The 21,748-nt window shown below is 46.5% G+C and overlaps 1 protein-coding gene across 4 annotated transcripts in view; it reads left to right on the top strand.

Annotated features, from left to right (window-relative positions):
• The window catches only part of oxsr1b (oxidative stress responsive kinase 1b), a 183,680-nt gene that overhangs the window by 130,587 nt on the left and 31,345 nt on the right, over positions 1-21,748 (top strand). For all 4 annotated transcript variants that reach the window (XM_079489157.1, XM_079489155.1, XM_079489158.1 and 1 more), the window contains exon 4: positions 14,078-14,219. In XM_079489157.1, coding sequence (XP_079345283.1) covers positions 14,078-14,219 — 142 coding nt within the window. The remainder of the gene's footprint in view (positions 1-14,077; positions 14,220-21,748) is intronic.

The raw sequence follows: 21,748 nt of genomic DNA, 5'->3' as shown, positions 1-21,748 counted from the left end.
ATGGGGGTCCGTGGCCCAATAGAGATAATTCTGGGGGTCCTTCACATGAAAAATGTTGAGCACCACTGACATAGAAACTGGATTTATAAGCCTTTTTCTTTTTAATCGACCTCAGTCCAAATTGGGTAAAAAAAATAAGAAATAAACCTTTCAAAAGTCTTAGAAAATGTTCACCTAGTCCTACTGTATAATGACACGCCCAAAACAGGGACGCCAGATCTGTGGGAGCTAAAAGTATCGACGACAAGAGCTTCCATTTGTTCCATTTCCTGAAAAGTAACTGCTTTGTTCACTGAGGCTGATTCTACAAATGTCTTCTAAATCCTAACAGTTTTCTGAAAAGAAATGTGCGTTAACTGTGTTTCTATGTCAGTGGTTCTCAAACCTCTTCATGTCAAGGACACCCAAAATGGACACCCAAAATGATATTTGGCCGCGTAGACCCTATCTCAAAATATTTTTGTTCCAGGCTTGTCCAAGCTTGTAGATCTGCTATTTTTGAATAGCCAAAGAAATCTAAAATGACACGGATGCTTTCCCGGTTTTAACCCATTCTGGGCGGGAACCCCTTTTGGTGTTAGCATTATGTTACGCTTTAGCTATTGAAAAATAGCAGATCTACAAGCTCATAGCGCGCCACCGAGTGGCGCGCTACGAGCTTGTAGGTCTGCTATTTTTGAAAAATCGAAGAACGACTGACATAGAAACATAGCTTTTTCAGAAAACTGTCAGGATGTAGAAGACATTTTTAGAATCTGATCTCAGGTCAGAATGGGTTAATGGGTAAAGGGTAGAGCATTTTCTATAAAATGTTCTGAATGTGAACAAGTGTTCCATTGAAGGTACTACAGTACATACAGTAACCTGTCACTAAGCTGACCCCACACTGACCCACATGGTGGAGAAAAGGACTCACACATCAATACATACAGTAACCTGTCACTAAGCTGACCCCACACTGACTCACATGGTGGAGAAAAGGACCCACACATCAATACATACAGTAACCTGTCACTAAGCTGACCCCACACTGACTCACATGGTGGAGAAAAGGACCCACACATCAATACATACAGTAACCTGTCACTAAGCTGACCCCACACTGACTCACATGGTGGAGAAAAGGACTCGCACATCAATACATACAGTAACCTGTCACTAAGCTGACCCCACACTGACTCACATGGTGGAGAAAAGGACTCGCACATCAATACATACAGTAACCTGTCACTAAGCTGACCCCACACTGACTCACATGGTGGAGAAAAGGACCCACACATCAATACATACAGTAACCTGTCACTAAGCTGACCCCACACTGACTCACATGGTGGAGAAAAGGACCCACACATCAATACATACAGTAACCTGTCACTAAGCTGACCCCACACTGACTCACATGGTGGAGAAAAGGACTCGCACATCAATACATACAGTAACCTGTCACTAAGCTGACCCCACACTGACTCACATGGTGGAGAAAAGGACTCGCACATCAATACATACAGTAACCTGTCACTAAGCTGACCCCACACTGACTCACATGGTGGAGAAAAGGACCCACACATCAATACATACAGTAACCTGTCACTAAGCTGACCCCACACTGACTCACATGGTGGAGAAAAGGACCCACACATCAATACATACAGTAACCTGTCACTAAGCTGACCCCACACTGACTCACATGGTGGAGAAAAGGACTCGCACATCAATACATACAGTAACCTGTCACTAAGCTGACCCCACACTGACTCACATGGTGGAGAAAAGGACTCGCACATCAATACATACAGTAACCTGTCACTAAGCTGACCCCACACTGACTCTCATGGTGGAGAAAAGGACCCACACATCAATACATACAGTAACCTGTCACTAAGCTGACCCCACACTGACTCACATGGTGGAGAAAAGGACCCACACATCAATACATACAGTAACCTGTCACTAAGCTGACCCCACACTGACTCACATGGTGGAGAAAAGGACTCGCACATCAATACTGCAATGTAGAAACACTATGTTACAAATAAAAGAAGTAGTAAGTAAAGGTATTGGCATCAAAATATATAAAGTACCAAAAGTACAACTACAAGCAGGCAGCACCACGATGTGTCGCATCACGATGTGTTGTGATGAGTTTGTGGATTGGCTACTTTCAAATCGCCAAAGTTTAACCCATTTAGGCCTGACGTCGAAATTTTATTTAAAAAAAAAAGTTTTCTGAAATACCCATGTTTCTATATCAGTGGTGCTCAATATTTCATGTCAAGGACCGCCAAAAATGATATGTAATTGGCCACGGACCCCCATCTGAAAATATGTTGTTCCAGGAACCCCTCAGAAGCAAATATTTGAGTTAAAAACGTTCACTCTGAAAGAATATATATTCAGATTTGAGCCACATTTTCACGATTTTTCCAAAATAGCAGACCTACAAGCTCGTAGCACGCCACTCGGTGCCGCGCTATGAGCTTGTAGATCTGCTATTTTTCAATAGCTAAAGCATAACATAATGCTTAAAACACCAAAAGGGGTTCCCGCCCAACATGGGTTTTAAATACTGTAGGGCTGAAGTGGTTTTGTAATAATAATCAAAATCCACAAAGTAACTAGTTAACTAGTCAAATAATTGTAGTGGCGTACAGAGAATGGTAGTGGAGTACAGAATATTGGAAATACTCAAGTACCTCGAAATGGTACTCAAGTATGGAGCCCCCCCCCCCCCCCCCCCCCCCCCCGGGTGAGTCATACCAAAGCAAGAAAAGGAATGCGTAACCAGGACACTAATGGACCAGCCTCGCCAACCCACAGCGGGCGCGCTGCCAACGCTGAATGGACGCCAGTCAAACTGGCATGTGGTACAAGGCTGGTTGTTAATAGCCCGCTCTGAATTTAGCATATGAAAAGACTGCGAGGAATGGGCTCCTAACGTACGTGGCCGTCATTCCGTGGGGTTTGAGTTTTCAGGGGGTCGTTTGATTATGACTTATACATTTTGGGCTGTAACCATCCGTCAGTTTTTTAGCGATAGTTCCATCGATTACTTTTTTGCATTCATCAATTCATTATACAGTAACAAAACATTGTAAATAGATTTTTTTTTTAAAATCGACTAAATGATTAGTTTGATTAACCCCCCAACAGCGTCATGCAAAACTAGCGGAAATAGCTGATCTAAAAGCTCACAATGCATCACCATGCAATGCTCTTTGAGCTTGTAGATTGCACATTTTAAAAATTGTTTATTTCCTATAATCAATTCAATTGATTCGTTTTCTGAACTGTTGCACCCCTACTTCTGTCTGTTTAACGGCCAGAAGAAAGACAGTCACATTCCCTTAAATTTAATTTCCTGTCATACACCCCACAGACACACAAACAGACACACACACACACACACACACACACACACACACACACACACACACACACACACACACACACACACACACACACACACACACACACACACACACACACACCATCACTCAGTACTCTATGGGTAGAAGTAACAGCGTCTCTTTACACACACACACACACACACACACACACACACACACACACACACACACACACACACACACAGACACAGACACACGCACGCACGCACATGATGATTACACAATTGTGTGACCACCAGTTTCGAGGTTCAATGGAGTCCATTCCTTCACATACTTCTCGTCTTTTAATTATTCCATCATTATGCCACTTCTGCTGCCTCAGCCTGGACTGGGGTGAGGCTCTCAAATAATCTCCCCCACCCCTCATTGTCCTGGTGCCCTGCTCCCGCCCCCTGGTGCCCTGCTCCCGCCCCCTGGTGCCCTGCTCCCGCCCCCTGGTGCCCTGCTCCCGCCCCCTGGTGCCCTGCTCCCGCCCCCCTGCCACACACACTCCCTTGGCAAGTTGGCCTTTAGCACACTTGGCTTCGGATTTTAGTCCATTAACCCCATTTTGACCTGAGATCAGATTCTAAAAATGTCTTCTACATCCTGACAGTTTTCTGAAAAAGCTATGTTTCTATGTCAGTGGTTCTTCGATTTTTAAAAAATAGCAGATCTACAAGCTCATAGCGCGCCACTCGGTGGCGCGCTATGAGCTTGTAGATCTGCTATTTTTCAATAGCTAAAGCATAACATAATGCTAACACCAAAAGGGGTTCCCGCCCAAAATGGGTTAAAAAAGGATCCCTGGCTAGTGATACAAATATGTCTTAAAACATTATATACTTGCCCTCTATTACTAAAAAGATACAATAAAATCACCTTCAATATTTTATTTCTTTCATAAATAGAGAATCTTTCACTCAATAGGGACTGCTCCTGTCGCAAGTTGATGATGTCATATGTTCATGTGTGGTCCAGCCCTGTGGAATTATGGAATGCATATGCTAATAAAAAAACATTTTAAATATTGCTTTGATGCTCATATTTACTTTAGGAAGTATAAAGTTGTGTTTTATTAGCATATATGCATTCCATACATTCCATAGTGCCTAGACCACACATGGGCATATGACATCATCAACTTGCGACGGGAGCAGTCCCTATTGACTGAAAGATTCTTTATTTATGAAAGAAATAAAATATTGAAGGTGTTTTTATTTTTTATATTTTAGTTTTAGAGGGCAAGTATAATATTTTAAGGCATATTTGTCTTGTCGGAGTAGAACCGCTGCTCCTTCGCCTGGAAAGGAGCCAGTTTAGGTGGTTCGGGCATCTGGTTAGGATGCCTCTCGGGCACCTCCCTAGGGAGGTCCTCGACGCACGTCCCACTGGGAGGAGACCCCGGGGCAGACCAAGGCGCAGTTGGAGGAAATACATTGACCAACTGGCCTTGGAACCCCCCGGGAGGAAGTCACTAATGTTGCTCTGGAGAGGGAAGTCTGGAGCACTCTGGTGGAGCTGTTGCCCCCGCGACCCGACTACGGATAAGCGGTTGAAGATGGATGGATGGATGGATATTTGTCTTATTAGCCAGGGATCCTTTTAACCATCATTTTATACTTGAAAAATAGCAGATAAACAAGCTTATAGCGTGGCACCGAGTGCTGCGCTACGAGCTTTTTTTTTAGAAAAATCGTGAAAACGTGTGCAAATCTTTGAATTGATATTCTTTCACAGCAAACGTTTTTAACTCGTATCTTCTGCCCCCCCCCCCCCCATTTTTGGGGGTCCTTGACATGAAGACGTTTGAGAACCACTGATATAGAAGCATTTTTCTGAAAACTGTCATGATTTAGAAGACATTAATTTGTAGAATTGTCCTCAGGTCTCAACGGGTTAACCCATTCTGGGCGGGAACCCCTTTTGGTGTTAGCATTATGTTATGCTTTAGCTATTGAAAAATTGAAGAACGACTGACATAGAAACATAGCTTTTTCAGAAAACTGTCAGGATGTAGAAGACATTTTTAGAATCTGATCTATCTTCCCCCCCCTCCGTCTCCCCAGCGCCTGCTGCTTTGCTCCACCGCTCCAGGTTAAACCACTGTATCATTAGGAACATGATATGTATGGATGAAGCTCTTATGTTTTTGTTTTTATAAACCTTTTTATTGGGTCTTTTACATATTTCTTCCCCTCCCATGTCGGGCCCTTGTTCATGTCAACATACATTTGTAATACATGGATATAGACACTCCTCCTGTCCACCCACTGTACCCACCCACTCTTCCCCAATGCAGAGAATACTAGAGAAAGGAGAGGGGGTTCGACATGCGTCCGCACCTCGGACTAGCGCCTGCTCCCGTGCTTGCGGTTATGGTTAGGTTAGGGTTTGAGGTGGGTTGTCATTTTTCGGACCAATGACTCGTCGAACTAAAGTACTGCACTCGTGTGTGTGTGTGTGTGTGTGCGCGCGCGCAGCCACCGGTTTACACGACGCACGTACAATGCATAGGCCTACTGTATGCGTTCACCATTCCCTAGTTCAAATATCGCTCACCTTCCATACATAAATGCACCTTCCATACATAAATGCACCTTCCATACATAAATGCACCTTCCATACATAAATGCAGCCCAAAGTGCTTTACAGAGCAGAATAAAAATAATAAAAACATAAACAAGAACAATATTAAAACAGGCAGGCAGTTAAAACAATAGGACAATAGCGAGGAGCATAAAACAGTGGCAGATCAGTACAAAAATAAGGACAGAGATTTAAAACTAAAAGCAAGAGCTGAGCTTCTGAGCAATGAAGCTGAGGGCAGCGCCGAAATATGGCTGCAGCTGTAAACAAATTCCATCAACTCTGTTGACATGGCAATAAAGTATTGAATCTTAAAGTATTGAAGAGTGAAGAGATGAGTTTTAAGCTGTGTCTTAAAAATGTTTATAGAGGGTGACTGTCTGAGCTGTAGGGGCAGTTTATTCCAGGCTGTTGGCCCCATAAAAGCAGAAGGCTGCCTCGCCATATTTTTTGTAGTAACAAAGGGCGTCCATGTTTGTGTAGGTAGAGAAACTTGTTTCCATTTGAGGAGTATAAGACGTCTGGCTAAAAGAGAAGTAAAGGAGATTATTCTCTTAAGGTATAGAGGAATATTAGTTGAAGCTGTATGTTTAAAACATCCACCATATGTGCCGTTTCTTTTAGTACCTTTCTGAAAGTATACAGCTATAAAATAAATCAGTAATTTATTTGTACTGTATATTCAAGTTATTTGTCATGTCTGCCCTGTGCACTATTTTACAACAAAGCCTTTAAAAGCCAAACAGAAATGCAACTTTTATTCTTATGCTCCAGTTTTCAACAACAGAAAACTATTAAAATCGTTAATCGCAATTACTCAATCGTCAACTTAAACGTTGTAATCGTGACGTCCCTAACGATATCACCAGTGAGTGAGTGAGTGTGGCTGGAATCTCCCTTCTGGCTGATTGGCTCTTTTAAACTGAATGAAAAGACTTGACATTTCCCTGTTAAACTGAATGAAACTGAACCATCATTTGACATTTCCCTGTTAATTTGCATGCCGTACAACAGTGGTGTTCAAAGTCAAGAGTTCATCTGATATAATCGCTGTGTGATTTACGGTAGATAAGCCCTTCCCTGGAGGGGGGGAGGGGGGGGAGGGGAGGGGGTGGGGGGGGTGTTCAGGCATTCAAACCAAAGCTGTAGCAGAAGTAGTTTTTCCCCTACGCAAAAGGAAACCTTTGAACAGTTAAGAAGAACGTGTGTGTGTGTGCGTGTGCGTGTGCGTGTGCGTGCGTGCGCGTCGGAACAAAGTAATGAGGCATAAGAAGTTCAATCGGCCGGAGTTTGAGAGAAGCTGACATCCGTGGCATTTATGGATCCCCTCGGCCGGGACGGACGCACTGATTCACACACTGGCTGCTGTAGTACCAGTGAAGGGACACAGTACTGTACTTAACCCCCAGACAGTACTGTGGCTGCTGTAGTACCACTGATTCACACACTGTGGCTGCTGTAGTACCACTGATTCACACACTGTGGCTGCTGTAGTACCACTGATTCACACACTGTGGCTGCTGTAGTACCACTGATTCACACACTGTGGCTGCTGTAGTACCACTGATTCACACACTGCCGCTGTGGCCGCTGTAGTACGAGTGATGGGACACAGTACTGTACTTAACCCCCCAGACAGTACTTGAGTCAAACGTATACTGTGTAGATACTCGCAAGTGAAAGTTCCTCAGTCAAATTTCTACTTGAGTTAAAGAACCGGAGTATTCGCTTTTAAAATACCCAAGTACAAATTATGTTTTCTTCTTTATATCAATGTTTGTGCACCAGTAGATGTTTCATTTACTGTATTAAATTAAAACCTGCGATAGCATAATATCTATATAAACATAGCAAACTATATAAACATCTTCCCTAACATCAAACAAAAATTTAAATAATTTACAGTATTTAAACGACACATTATGTCCCAGATGAGCTATTTTTGAGATGTGGTGTGGACCGGGGGGCAAACAGCGTACAGAGGGGTCCCTGGCTGGAACAACATATTTTCAGATGGGGGTCGGCGGCCAAATACATATAATTCTGGGGGTCCTTGACATGGAATCTTTTGAGCACCACTGACACAGAAACATGGGTTTTTCAGAAAACCTTCAGGATTTAGAAGGCATTTGTAGAATCTTGTGTCAGGTCTAGATGTTTTAAGTGCATGGTTAAAAAGAATATCCCTTCATCATCTCCACAGCCATCTTCGTCTCTCGCACAGTATGGCTCTACTACTGCAAAGTGAGCAAAAGTCATCTCCCTTAACAGCTCGAGGGGTCCTGTATCTGACTGACTGAAGCATGAACATGCACTTTATGGCTTTGCCCACGTCCACACCGGCCACCCGCACACGTCGCTCATTGTGCTGTTTAAGGCCCTCTTTGCCCACATCCACACCGGCCATCCGCACGCGTCCCTCATTGTGTGTTTTTAGGCCCTCTTTGCCCACGTCCACACCGGCCGTCCGCACGCGTCTCTCATTGTGCTTTTTTAGGCCCTCGTCACTCAGAAATCCTGCGTGCCAAATTCACCTCCGAGGGTGAAAGCATTTCTGCAGTGATGGCAGCTCGCTTGTTCAAATACTGTGGGACAGAAGCCCCCGAGCTGAGCGTGCACTACTGTCAGTTGATTAAGAGAAGGACAGAACTCTCAGTGAACGGTCTATAGAAACGGTCCACACTGACGCGGTACATTTTCTTTGAACGTTTTAACTCACCGCATCACAGCGTTTCTTTTGACTGCCTTCATCAGCGTTTCAATTCTACCTGTCGGATAATTTCTTATCTCCCCCCGTCCCCCCCGTCCCCTCCCCTTGCTCATTTCTCTCAAGACTGGGAGACGATGGAAGATCAGAGAAGAAGAGAGGAGCAGAGAACAGAGGAATAGCTAGAGAGCTGGCTTCTTTTTCCCTCTTCTCCGCGTGGCTTCAAAGGAGCCGTCGCACACTTGGGCTCACTATCTCACGCACACATGTGTGCACAGCCACACACACACACACACACACACACACACACACACACACACACACGCACACAGAGGATTGCTTCTCCTTTGAGTCTTCCTCCATCCTCCACTAGGACGGGCATCGCTTTTCATTTTCTCTTTCATGGCCACTGAGCTGAATCATGGTCTGAGTTGCACAGTCACTGCGCCAGGAACCCGCTGAACCCCAGCATCAGCGTCTTCTTTGCCTCACCTACTTTATGTCTCCCCCCTCCCTCCTCCCTCCCCCCCCCCCCCCCTCCCTCCCTCTCTCCCCCCCCCCCCCCCCCTCCCTCCCTCCCTCCCTCTCTCTCGCCCCCCCTGCAATAACATTGTCCTGTCTGGTCTCGGAGGTGGCTTTGCATCAATTGGCCCCAGTGGACCTTGTTGCAATGAGTGCTCTATTGAGCGAGTCACAGCAGAAGAGATAGAGAGAGACAAACATCCTCGTCCTAGACTGTGACTGAGCAGATAAATATCCTGGTGCTGCCACTGGCCTGGCTCACTGCCTGGCTCACTCTCACAGTGGCAGAATCCAATTGGCAGCAGACCCCAATGCCGCGGACAGCATTTTAGGACCTTGAAAAGGTATTTTCCTGGTTTGTTAGCAAGCGCTGCTGTGTGTATGTGTTTTGTGTGCGTGTGCGTGCACGCACGCACGTAAGGGAAAAGACGTTGTGCGAGTGTAAATGTTTGTGTGCGTGGAACAAAGACGCCACATTCAGCCAGACAATTTTGTGCTCGTCATCTTTGTCCACAAATTTGTCCCGCTTCGTTCCCTCTGACAGAGCGGTGTGTTTTGTACATGGACGAGGCGCCTCCTCTCTGAAGACATGTGTCCCCCTCTCTGGAGACATGTGTCCTCCACTCTGAAGACATGTGTCCTCCACTCTGAAGACATGTGTCCTCCACTCTGAAGACATGTGTCCTCCACTCTGAAGACATGTGTCCACCACTCTGAAGACATGTGTCCTCCTCTCTGGAGACATGTGTCCTCCACTCTGAAGACATGTGTCCTCCACTCTGAAGACATGTGTCCTCCACTCTGAAGACATGTGTCCTCCACTCTGAAGACATGTGTCCTCCACTCTGAAGACATGTGTCCTCCACTCTGAAGACATGTGTCCTCCTCTCTGGAGACATGTGTCCTCCTCTCTGGAGACATGTGTCCTCCACTCTGAAGACATGTGTCCTCCACTCTGAAGACATGTGTCCTCCTCTCTGGAGACATGTGTCCTCCTCTCTGGAGACATGTGTCCTCCACTCTGAAGACATGTGTCCTCCTCTCTGAAGACATGTGTCCTCCTCTCTGGATCTATTCTGGGAGGCTCGGCGAGAAAATGGAACTCCTGCTCTGGCCTCTTCCTCCAGACAGAGAGCTTCTTTTTGTTCCGCCGTTGCCAGGCAGGCGAAGGGAGACACATGACATGATGCCCTGTCAAGTGTGGGCTCCAACCGAGCCAACGCCGACAGTTCTGGAGCCAGACGCCCCCCGTCAACCACCAGACGCCCCCCGTCAACCACCTGACACGTCTGAGCTCAAAGAGAAACAGTCGCTCAATCAACCAATCAGTCCAAGATTCCTCTGGACTCGGCGGTTTTCTCTCCCATGCTGATCTCAACCCTCATACCATGATTATGTCTCCCTCCCCCTTTTTTCTGTTAGGTCCAAATTAAAAGGTTGTGGGAATGTTTACAATTCCTATTTCTTAACCCATTTTGGGCGGGAACCCCTTTTTGGTGTTAGCATTATGTTATGCTTTAGCTATTGAAAAATAGCAGATCTACAAGCTCGTAGCTTGTAGGTCTGCTATTTTTGACTGACATAGAAACATAGCTTTTTCAGAAAACTGTCAGGATGTAGAAGACATTTTTAGAATCTGATCTCAGGTCAAAATGGGTTAAGATGGCCCTCTTATATAAATTCAATTCAATTAAAAAAAGAAAAATATACCATTGTTTTCTTGCCAAGAAAAAAAACAAAGCTCCGAAGACTTCTTCACATAATCTAATTGACGTGAGCCTCCACAGATTGTGGGAGATATTTAGTTTGAATGTTTGCCAGCAGCACACTAGGAAGGAAGTGTTTTTATGAATCGTTCTGTGCACAGCAGTGGTTCCCAAACCTTTTAGCCCGTGACCCAAAAAGAGAAATTAATACATTCCCTGGGACCCACATTTGTGAAAATAGCAGATCTACAAGCGGGAACCCCTTTTGGTGTTTTAAACATTATAATTTAGCTATTGAAAAATATCAGATCTACAAGCTCATAGCGCGCCACCGAGTGGCGCGCTACGAGCTTGTAGGTCTGCTATTTTTGAAAAATCGTGAAAATATTTATTTCAGAATACTGGAGGATTTAGAATAATTTTTTTTAGATTTTGAGGTCAGGCCTAAATGGGTTAATTCATGAAAACTAGCTCTTTTTTTTTAGGAATGCTTTTTGAAAATGTTTTTGAAATTATAATAATTCAAAACAAAAATGTAGGAAACAAAAAAAATGAAGGGACCCATAATGTGTCCGTGACCCACAATTGGGTCCTGACCCACTGTTTTGGGGAAACAGTGGCGTACAGTCCTGGTGTAGATTAGCGCCCTGCAGTGGCGTTGTCATCCATGCGGGAGCTCTACGATGGGCGAGTCGTCTCATTATTACCAGACACAAACAAAGACATTTTCTCAGAAATTCTCACGATGTACAGTTTGTACACTACACACCTACACACACACACACACACACACACACACACACACATTCGCCTACACCACCATATACCCGTCCAGAGGGCCACTGAAGGACGACTTGACGTGTCTCATTGACGTCGGTGAACTTGACCGAACACGACTCGCTCACTGTATAAACAACATGAAGTAAACACTTCTATAGACGGAGACTCAGGGAAACATTTTTCCTTTTTATTTTATTATGCTCATAAAGCACTCTGAGCTCAGAGCACTTTATGAGCATGATAAAATAAAAGGAAACGTTTGTGTAACATTTTGTTATGCAGTGAGCGAGTTGTGTTCGGTCAAGTTTTCCTCTATGTTTTTGAGACCAACTTAACCCATTCTGACCTGAGACCACCGCTCCTGTAGTTCACCCATTCTGACCTGAGACCACCGCTCCTGTAGTTAACCCATTCTGACCTGAGACCACCGCTCCTGTAGTTAACCCATTCTGACCTGAGACCACCGCTCCTGTAGTTCACCCATTCTGACCTGAGACCACCGCTCCTGTAGTTAACCCATTCTGACCTGAGACCACCGCTCCTGTAGTTCACCCATTCTGACCTGAGACCACCGCTCCTGTAGTTCACCCATTCTGACCTGAGACCACCGCTCCTGTAGTTCACCCATTCTGACCTGAGACCACTGCTCCTGTAGTTCACCCATTCTGACCTGAGACCACTGCTCCTGTAGTTCACCCATTCTGACCTGAGACCACCGCTCCTGTAGTTCACCCATTCTGACCTGAGACCACCGCTCCTGTAGTTCACCCATTCTGACCTGAGACCACCGCTCCTGTAGTTAACCCATTCTGACCTGAGACCACCGCTCCTGTAGTTAACCCATTCTGACCTGAGACCACCGCTCCTGTAGTTCACCCATTCTGACCTGAGACCACCGCTCCTGTAGTTAACCCATTCTGACCTGAGACCACCGCTCCTGTAGTTAACCCATTCTGACCTGAGACCACCGCTCCTGTAGTTCACCCATTCTGACCTGAGACCACCGCTCCTGTAGTTCACCCATTCTGACCTGAGACCACCGCTCCTGTAGTTCACCCATTCTGACCTGAGACCACCGCTCCTGTAGTTAACCCATTCTGACCTGAGACCACCGCTCCTGTAGTTCACCCATTCTGACCTGAGACCACCGCTCCTGTAGTTAACCCATTCTGACCTGAGACCACCGCTCCTGTAGTTAACCCATTCTGACCTGAGACCACCGCTCCTGTAGTTAACCCATTCTGACCTGAGACCACCGCTCCTGTAGTTAACCCATTCTGACCTGAGACCACCGCTCCTGTAGTTAACCCATTCTGACCTGAGATCAGATTCTAAAAATGTCTTCTACATCCTGACAGTTTTCTGAAAAACCCATGTTTCTATGTCATTCATTTTCAAACATTTTCATGTCAAGGACCCCCAAAAATATATTGGCTGCCGACCCCCATCCCATATGTAGTTCCAGGGACCCCACCAGAAGCAAAGATTTGAGTTAAAAACGTTCGCTCTGAAAGAATAAATATTCCAAATTTGCACCACATTTTCACGATTTTTCAAAAATAGCAGACCTACAAGCTCGTAGCGCGCCACTCGGTGGCGCGCTATGAGCTTGTAGATCTGCTATTTTTCAATAGCTAAAGCATAACATAATGCTAACACCAAAAGGGGTTCCCGCCCAAAATGGGTTACGTTTGGAAAAAAAGGACGAAGAAAGGTTTCCTCAGTGCTTCATTGACGTCGGTAACGCGCCTCAACTCTCAACGATGGAACTTTTATAGAACCCTGGGTTGTGTAACTACAGCTCCACATATCATTGCTTTATCTGTTGCTTCTGTTATCGAGGAAATAGTGAAAATTCCATCCACTCACAAACAGCCGGATTCTGTCCAAAATACTTTGTAGTATCAAAAAAATGAATATTTTCCTGGTACCTACTGTACATATTTCTTTTGCCTACTGGCGACTTAGCGATTTTATTTTTATTTTTTTACTTCTTTCCACCAAATGATGAATAAATGAACAAACATCAAACATAAATATGAATCCCAGAAAACAAAAACAAAAGAAAAAACATAACAAAAACGCACAGACACAAAGGTAAACAGAAAAACATCTTGACATAACTACAACAGTACAGCATTTTTCAAGTTGAGTGTAAGGCTAGGCAGGAAAAGAGCAGGAGACATGACTCACAATATACAGCAGATATATGACCTTATTATTTGTCACAGGCCCGGGACTTAACGATTTGTGTTGCACTTGAGATCTTCACTCAGAGTGGAGAAGCAATGGATACAGATGGTTATACAACCCCAAAGTTCCAAAAGCTTCCATGTCACTTTAAGGCTGTGGCTTTGTGTCTGATATTTTCTTTTTCTTTTTGCCAGGATCTGTGCTGGATGTGATCAAGCACATCATCTCGCGAGGGGAGCACAAGGCAGGCGTCCTGGACGAGGCTAGCATAGCCACCATGCTGAAGGAGGTGCTGGAAGGCCTGGAGTACCTTCATAAGAACGGACAGATCCACAGGTAAGAAGACTAGCATAGCCACCATGCTGAAGGAGGTGCTGGAAGGCCTGGAGTACCTTCATAAGAATGGACAGATCCACAGGTAAGAAGACTTAGAGGCGTATCTACAATAAGGCGAGGGCAGGCCTGTCCAAATCCATTTCTGGCCTGGCCAAAATCCATACAATGAGAAAAAAAAGAGCACAAAAACAAGACCTGAGAACTATTAATGGACAGCTGATTGGCCGTCGCGGTAGAGCGCGACCCTCAATCACCCATTGGAATGTAAATGCAGCCTTTCAGCCTTTGTATCCTACTGTCTGGCAGGTATATCTCTTTGTATCCTACTGTCTGGCAGGTATATCTCTTTGTATCCTACTGTCTGGCAGGTATATCTCTTTGTATCCTACTGTCTGGCAGGTATATCTCTTTGTATCCTACTGTCTGGCAGGTATATCTCTGTATCCTACTGTCTGGCAGGTATATCTCTTTGTATCCTACTGTCTGGCAGGTATATCTCTTTGTATCCTACTGTCTGGCAGGTATATCTCTGTATCCTACTGTCTGGCAGGTATATCTCTTTGTATCCTACTGTCTGGCAGGTATATCTCTTTGTATCCTACTGTCTGGCAGGTATATCTCTTTGTATCCTACTGTCTGGCAGGTATATCTCTTTGTATCCTACTGTCTGGCAGGTATATCTCTTTGAAAACCTTTAGTGCTACTGATGCGCAGGGAGACGACAATTAACACATCTTGCCTGCCCAAAATGTAATTCTTGCCTGCCCAAAATGTAATTCCTGGAAACGCCACTAAGAAGACTTATGGCTTTCAGGCCTTATCCAGAGGGTCTGTTTTACTCCTCGTCGTGGCATCTTTACACGCTGGGAGTTTTAACGGTCCTTGTTTTTGCCGTGTAGTTGTTGTTTCATCATAAAGGTGTGCCAGGCCTGGCGTCAACCTTGAGGCTTGTCCTGCGATTTGTCTTCCCAAGTTTCTCCCCCACGATTCATTATGTTTTCCTAACATGTACTTCTGGTAAAGGTCTGTTTATCCGAGGGCTTTAATGCTCTGCCAAGATATATAAAATAGAACCTTGTTCACCCTCTTCCTCTTTATTCATGGGCTTTGCTGCAGAGGAAGGCCAGGAAGTGGATTGTGAATTGTATTGTTGCGTCGGGTCGGGCCAGACTGATGACCCGTATATGAAGGACCTGTCCCTGTTAACCCATTTTGACCTGGGATCGATTCTACAAATGCCTTCTAAATCCTAACAGTTTTCTGAAAAAGCTATGTTTCTATGTCAGTCGTTCTTCGATTTTTCTAAAATAGCAGACCTACAAGCTCGTAGCGCGCCACTCGGTGGCGCGCTATGAGCTTGTAGATCTGCTATTTTTCAATAGCTAAAGCATAGCATAATGCTAACACCAAAAGGGGTTCCCGCCCAGAATGGGTTAAAGGTCAAGTGAATCATTGGGATCCGTGTGAAGACGTCGAGGACATTGAACTCACTGAAGGGTACAGGGCCAGTGATCCAAGAGAAGATGGACCGGGTTGTAAATCTATTATTCATGTTTTATGTTGTTGAGCATCTGACTATGAATCCATCCATCCATACATACACTTGGCTGCTTTGTGACCCACACACGTACAAGCTGTGCGCGCGCACACACACACACACACACACACACACACACACACACACACACACACACACACACACACACAGCACCCACTTATCCTAACCTTTGCAGCAACAACATTTTGAATGGCTCGAATCAATGGATGGAATGGACAAGCTAAACGGTCAGCTGTAAGGGCAAAAAGGAGAATGGACAAGCTAAACGGTCAGCTGTAAGGGCAAAAAGGATTATAGCAAAGAGCAATATTATTAATAAACAAGGAGTCATTAGAGGTAGAGGTGTGGAACATTTCAAAATTAGAATGTCATGCCTCAGGAAACTCTAAACCAAGTTCAAGGCCTATAACTAAGTCCCTGTTATTAATTGGACCAACACGGCTACGGGTTTGGCCTTTTGAAACAGGCACTGCCCTCCAGCTTTGTTTATGTTTGGTTTGAGTGAGTGGGGGTTTTAGCCTTTATTTGATAGTACACAGTACACTGTACAGGGAGTGTATAGAGAGTAGGGAGTGACTAGGGGAGTGAGTGGGGGTTTTACCCTTTATTTGATAGTACACAGTACACTGTACAGGGAGTGTAGAGAGAGTAGGGGAGTGACTAGGGGAGTGACTAGGGGAGTGACTACAGTGAGTGGGGGTTTAGCCTTTATTTGATAGTACACAGTACACTGTACAGGGAGTGTAGAGAGAGTAGGGAGTGACTAGGGGAGTGAGTGGGGGTTTTAGCCTTTATTTGATAGTACACAGTACACTGTACAGGGAGTGTAGAGAGAGTAGGGGAGTGACTAGGGGAGTGAGTAGGAAAGTGAGTAGGGGCATTTCTTCCAAAGCCTAGTGGGAATATGCATGCACAGTTTCACCACAATCGGACGCTGCGTTGAGTAGTTGTGGCGATTTGTACAAAACGGGTACAAAGCGGGCTACTCCTGAAAAGTTTAGAAGCCAATTGTAGCCAATGAGGGTGGATTATGAGAAATCAAACAAACCCGTCTTGATCACATGACTATGGAGAGCATGTGTACCGATTTGCGTGAAATTCGGATAAAATCTGAAGGAGTAATATTAGAAAATGTGTTTTACATATGTCGGCCTCCTGGTGGCGCTATAAAGAACATATGTGAAAAATTCCATGCAAAGGTTTTTCCTTGGCCTCTAGGGAGTTGGCATACAAAGTTATCCACAGATCCGTGCAGTTAGAGGTAAAAACACTTTTCGGCCAGTTATAGCGCCACCATGAGGCTGAGTTGAAAATGTTCATGTGGCATTTCTTCCTTGGCCTAGTGGGGATGTGCGTGCACAATTTCACGGAAATCGCACGATGTGTTCATGATTTGCAGCATTTTGTTTGAAACTGAGCACTCCTGCAAACTTTGAAAGCAAATCTTAGCCAATCAGGATGGAGTCTGAGAAATCTGAAAGCGATATAACAGGCCGTTCTGGAAATTTTGGGGCAGAGGTTCATCGTTGGCATCCAGGGACTGTGTGTGCAAAATTTGGCATCGACCGGGTTAACGGTGCCGGAGATTAGCTGTTCACAGACGGAAGGACGGACACACGGACGGACGGACGGACGGACGGAGTGCAAAACATACTCTCTCCCCATGCCTTCGGCCTGGTGGAGACAATGAAATGATTACTATATTTACCCAGGGTATCTGGGCTAAGCTCAATAACTTGTTTCCAGCCAGGCCCTGCTCATAGAACATTTCATCGTAGTGGTTCAATGCCTTGTTCAAGGGCACTTCAGCGGTGGTAATTTTAACGTGTCGGACCGCTGATTCGAACTGGCGACCTTCCGGTATCAAGACCGCTCCGCAATCCGTTCGGCCACCGCTGCCACAAAGTGGCTTGCAAAGTCCAGCCGGCTGGGGATTGAACCAGGAGGGCATTACAGCTCACTAGAGTAGAGTTGTCCAGCCAGGCTGGGGATTGAACCAGGAGGACATTACAGCTCACTAGAGTAGAGTTGTCCAGCCTCCTGGGGATTGAACCAGGAGGACATTACAGCTCACTAGAGTAGAGTTGTCCAGCCGGGGGGGGATTGAACCAGGAGGACATTACAGCTCACTAGAGTAGAGTTGTCCATCCCGCTGGGGATTGAACCAGGAGGACATTACAGCTCACTAGAGTAGAGTTGTCCAGCCTCCTGGGGATTGAACCAGGAGGACATTACAGCTCACTAGAGTAGAGTTGTCCAGCCTCCTGGGGATTGAACCAGGAGGACATTACAGCTCACTAGAGTAGAGTTGTCCAGCCGGGGGGGGATTGAACCAGGAGGACATTACAGCTCACTAGAGTAGAGTTGTCCAGCCTCCTGGGGATTGAACCAGGAGGACATTACAGCTCACTAGAGTAGAGTTGTCCAGCCTCCTGGGGATTGAACCAGGAGGACATTACAGCTCACTAGAGTAGAGTTGTCCAGCCGGGGGGGGATTGAACCAGGAGGACATTACAGCTCACTAGAGTAGAGTTGTCCAGCAGGCTGGGGATTGAACCAGGAGGACATTACAGCTCACTAGAGTAGAGTTGTCCAGGGGATTGAACCAGGAGGACATTACAGCTCACTAGAGTAGAGTTGTCCAGGTTGGGGATTGAACCAGGAGGACATTACAGCTCACTAGAGTAGAGTTGTCCAGCCGGGGGGGGATTGAACCAGGAGGACATTACAGCTCACTAGAGTAGAGTTGTCCAGCCGGGGGGGGATTGAACCAGGAGGACATTACAGCTCACTAGAGTAGAGTTGTCCAGCAGGCTGGGGATTGAACCAGGAGGACATTACAGCTCACTAGAGTAGAGTTGTCCAGGGGATTGAACCAGGAGGACATTACAGCTCACTAGAGTAGAGTTGTCCAGGTTGGGGATTGAACCAGGAGGACATTACAGCTCACTAGAGTAGAGTTGTCCACCCAGCTGGGGATTGAACCAGGAGGACATTACAGCCCACTAGAGTAGAGTTGTCCAGCTGGCTGGGGATTGAACCAGGAGGGCATTACAGCTCACTAGAGTAGAGTTGTCCATCCTCCTGGGGATTGAACCAGGAGGACATTACAGCTCACTAGAGTAGAGTTGTCCAGCCGGGGGGGGATTGAACCAGGAGGACATTACAGCTCACTAGAGTAGAGTTGTCCAGCCGGCGGGGGATTGAACCAGGAGGACATTACAGCTCACTAGAGTAGAGTTGTCCAGCATTGAACCAGGAGGACATTACAGCTCACTAGAGTAGAGTTGTCCAGCCTCTGGGGATTGAACCAGGAGGACATTACAGCTCACTAGAGTAGAGTTGTCCAGCAGGCTGGGGATTGAACCAGGAGGGCATTACAGCTCACTAGAGTAGAGTTGTCCATCCAGCTGGGGATTGAACCAGGAGGACATTACAGCTCACTAGAGTAGAGTTGTCCATCCCGCTGGGGATTGAACCAGGAGGACATTACAGCTCACTAGAGTAGAGTTGTCCAGCCGGCTGGGGATTGAACCAGGAGGACATTACAGCTCACTAGAGTAGAGTTGTCCAGCCGGCCTGGGGATTGAACCAGGAGGACATTACAGCTCACTAGAGTAGAGTTGTCCAGCAGGCTGGGGATTGAACCAGGAGGACATTACAGCTCACTAGAGTAGAGTTGTCCATCCCGCTGGGGATTGAACCAGGAGGGCATTACAGCTCACTAGAGTAGAGTTGTCCAGCCTCCTGGGGATTGAACCAGGAGGGCATTACAGCTCACTAGAGTAGAGTTGTCCATCCTGCTGGGGATTGAACCAGGAGGACATTACAGCTCACTAGAGTAGAGTTGTCCAGCTGGCTGGGGATTGAACCAGGAGGACATTACAGCTCACTAGAGTAGAGTTGTCCAGCCGGGCTGGGGATTGAACCAGGAGGACATTACAGCTCACTAGAGTAGAGTTGTCCAGGAGGGCTGGGGATTGAACCAGGAGGACATTACAGCTCACTAGAGTAGAGTTGTCCAGCCGGCTGGGGATTGAACCAGGAGGACATTACAGCTCACTAGAGTAGAGTTGTCCAGCCGGCTGGGGATTGAACCAGGAGGACATTACAGCTCACTAGAGTAGAGTTGTCCAGCTGGCCGGGGATTGAACCAGGAGGACATTACAGCTCACTAGAGTAGAGTTGTCCAGCCAGGCTGGGGATTGAACCAGGAGGACATTACAGCTCACTGGAGTAGAGTTGTCCAGCTGGGGATTGAACCAGGAGGACATTACAGCTCACTAGAGTAGAGTTGTCCAGCCGGCTGGGGATTGAACCAGGAGGACATTACAGCTCACTAGAGTAGAGTTGTCCAGCTGGGGATTGAACCAGGAGGACATTACAGCTCACTAGAGTAGAGTTGTCCAGCCGGCTGGGGATTGAACCAGGAGGACATTACAGCTCACTAGAGTAGAGTTGTCCAGCCTCCTGGGGATTGAACCAGGAGGACATTACAGCTCACTAGAGTAGAGTTGTCCAGCTGGGGATTGAACCAGGAGGACATTACAGCTCACTAGAGTAGAGTTGTCCAGCCTCCTGGGGATTGAACCAGGAGGACATTACAGCTCACTAGAGTAGAGTTGTCCAGCCTCCTGGGGATTGAACCAGGAGGACATTACAGCTCACTAGAGTAGAGTTGTCCAGCTGGGGATTGAACCAGGAGGACATTACAGCTCACTAGAGTAGAGTTGTCCAGCCGGCTGGGGATTGAACCAGGAGGACATTACAGCTCACTAGAGTAGAGTTGTCCAGCTGGGGATTGAACCAGGAGGACATTACAGCTCACTAGAGTAGAGTTGTCCAGGGGATTGAACCAGGAGGGCATTACAGCCCACTAGAGTAGAGTTGTCCAGGGGATTGAACCAGGAGGACATTACAGCTCACTAGAGTAGAGTTGTCCATCCCGCTGGGGATTGAACCAGGAGGACATTACAGCTCACTAGAGTAGAGTTGTCCAGCCTCCTGGGGATTGAACCAGGAGGGCAATACAGCTCACTAGAGTAGAGTTGTCCAGCCTCCTGGGGATTGAACCAGGAGGGCAATACAGCTCACTAGAGTAGAGTTGTCCAGCCTCCTGGGGATTGAACCAGGAGGACATTACAGCTCACTAGAGTAGAGTTGTCCAGAAGGCTGGGGATTGAACCAGGAGGACATTACAGCTCACTAGAGTAGAGTTGTCCAGCCTCCTGGGGATTGAACCAGGAGGGCAATACAGCTCACTAGAGTAGAGTTGTCCAGAAGGCTGGGGATTGAACCAGGAGGACATTACAGCTCACTAGAGTAGAGTTGTCCAGCCTCCTGGGGATTGAACCAGGAGGGCAATACAGCTCACTAGAGTAGAGTTGTCCAGCCTCCTGGGGATTGAACCAGGAGGACATTACAGCTCACTAGAGTAGAGTTGTCCAGCCTCCTGGGGATTGAACCAGGAGGACATTACAGCTCACTAGAGTAGAGTTGTCCAGGGGATTGAACCAGGAGGACATTACAGCCCACTAGAGTAGAGTTGTCCAGCCTCCTGGGGATTGAACCAGGAGGACATTACAGCTCACTAGAGTAGAGTTGTCCACCCAGCTGGGGATTGAACCAGGAGGACATTACAGCTCACTAGAGTAGAGTTGTCCAGCCTCCTGGGGATTGAACCAGGAGGACATTACAGCTCACTAGAGTAGAGTTGTCCAGCCGTCTGGGGATTGAACCAGGAGGACATTACAGCTCACTAGAGTAGTGTTGTCCAGCCGGGCTGGGGATTGAACCAGGAGGACATTACAGCTCACTAGAGTAGAGTTGTCCAGCCGGCTGGGGATTGAACCAGGAGGACATTACAGCTCACTAGAGTAGTGTTGTCCAGCCGGCTGGGGATTGAACCAGGAGGACATTACAGCTCACTAGAGTAGAGTTGTCCAGCCGGGCTGGGGATTGAACCAGGAGG

Source organism: Electrona antarctica, assembly GCF_951216825.1.
Source record: "Electrona antarctica genome assembly, chromosome: 20".
Lineage (NCBI taxonomy): Eukaryota > Metazoa > Chordata > Actinopteri > Myctophiformes > Myctophidae > Electrona > Electrona antarctica.
This window is presented reverse-complemented; position numbering and strand designations above follow the sequence as displayed.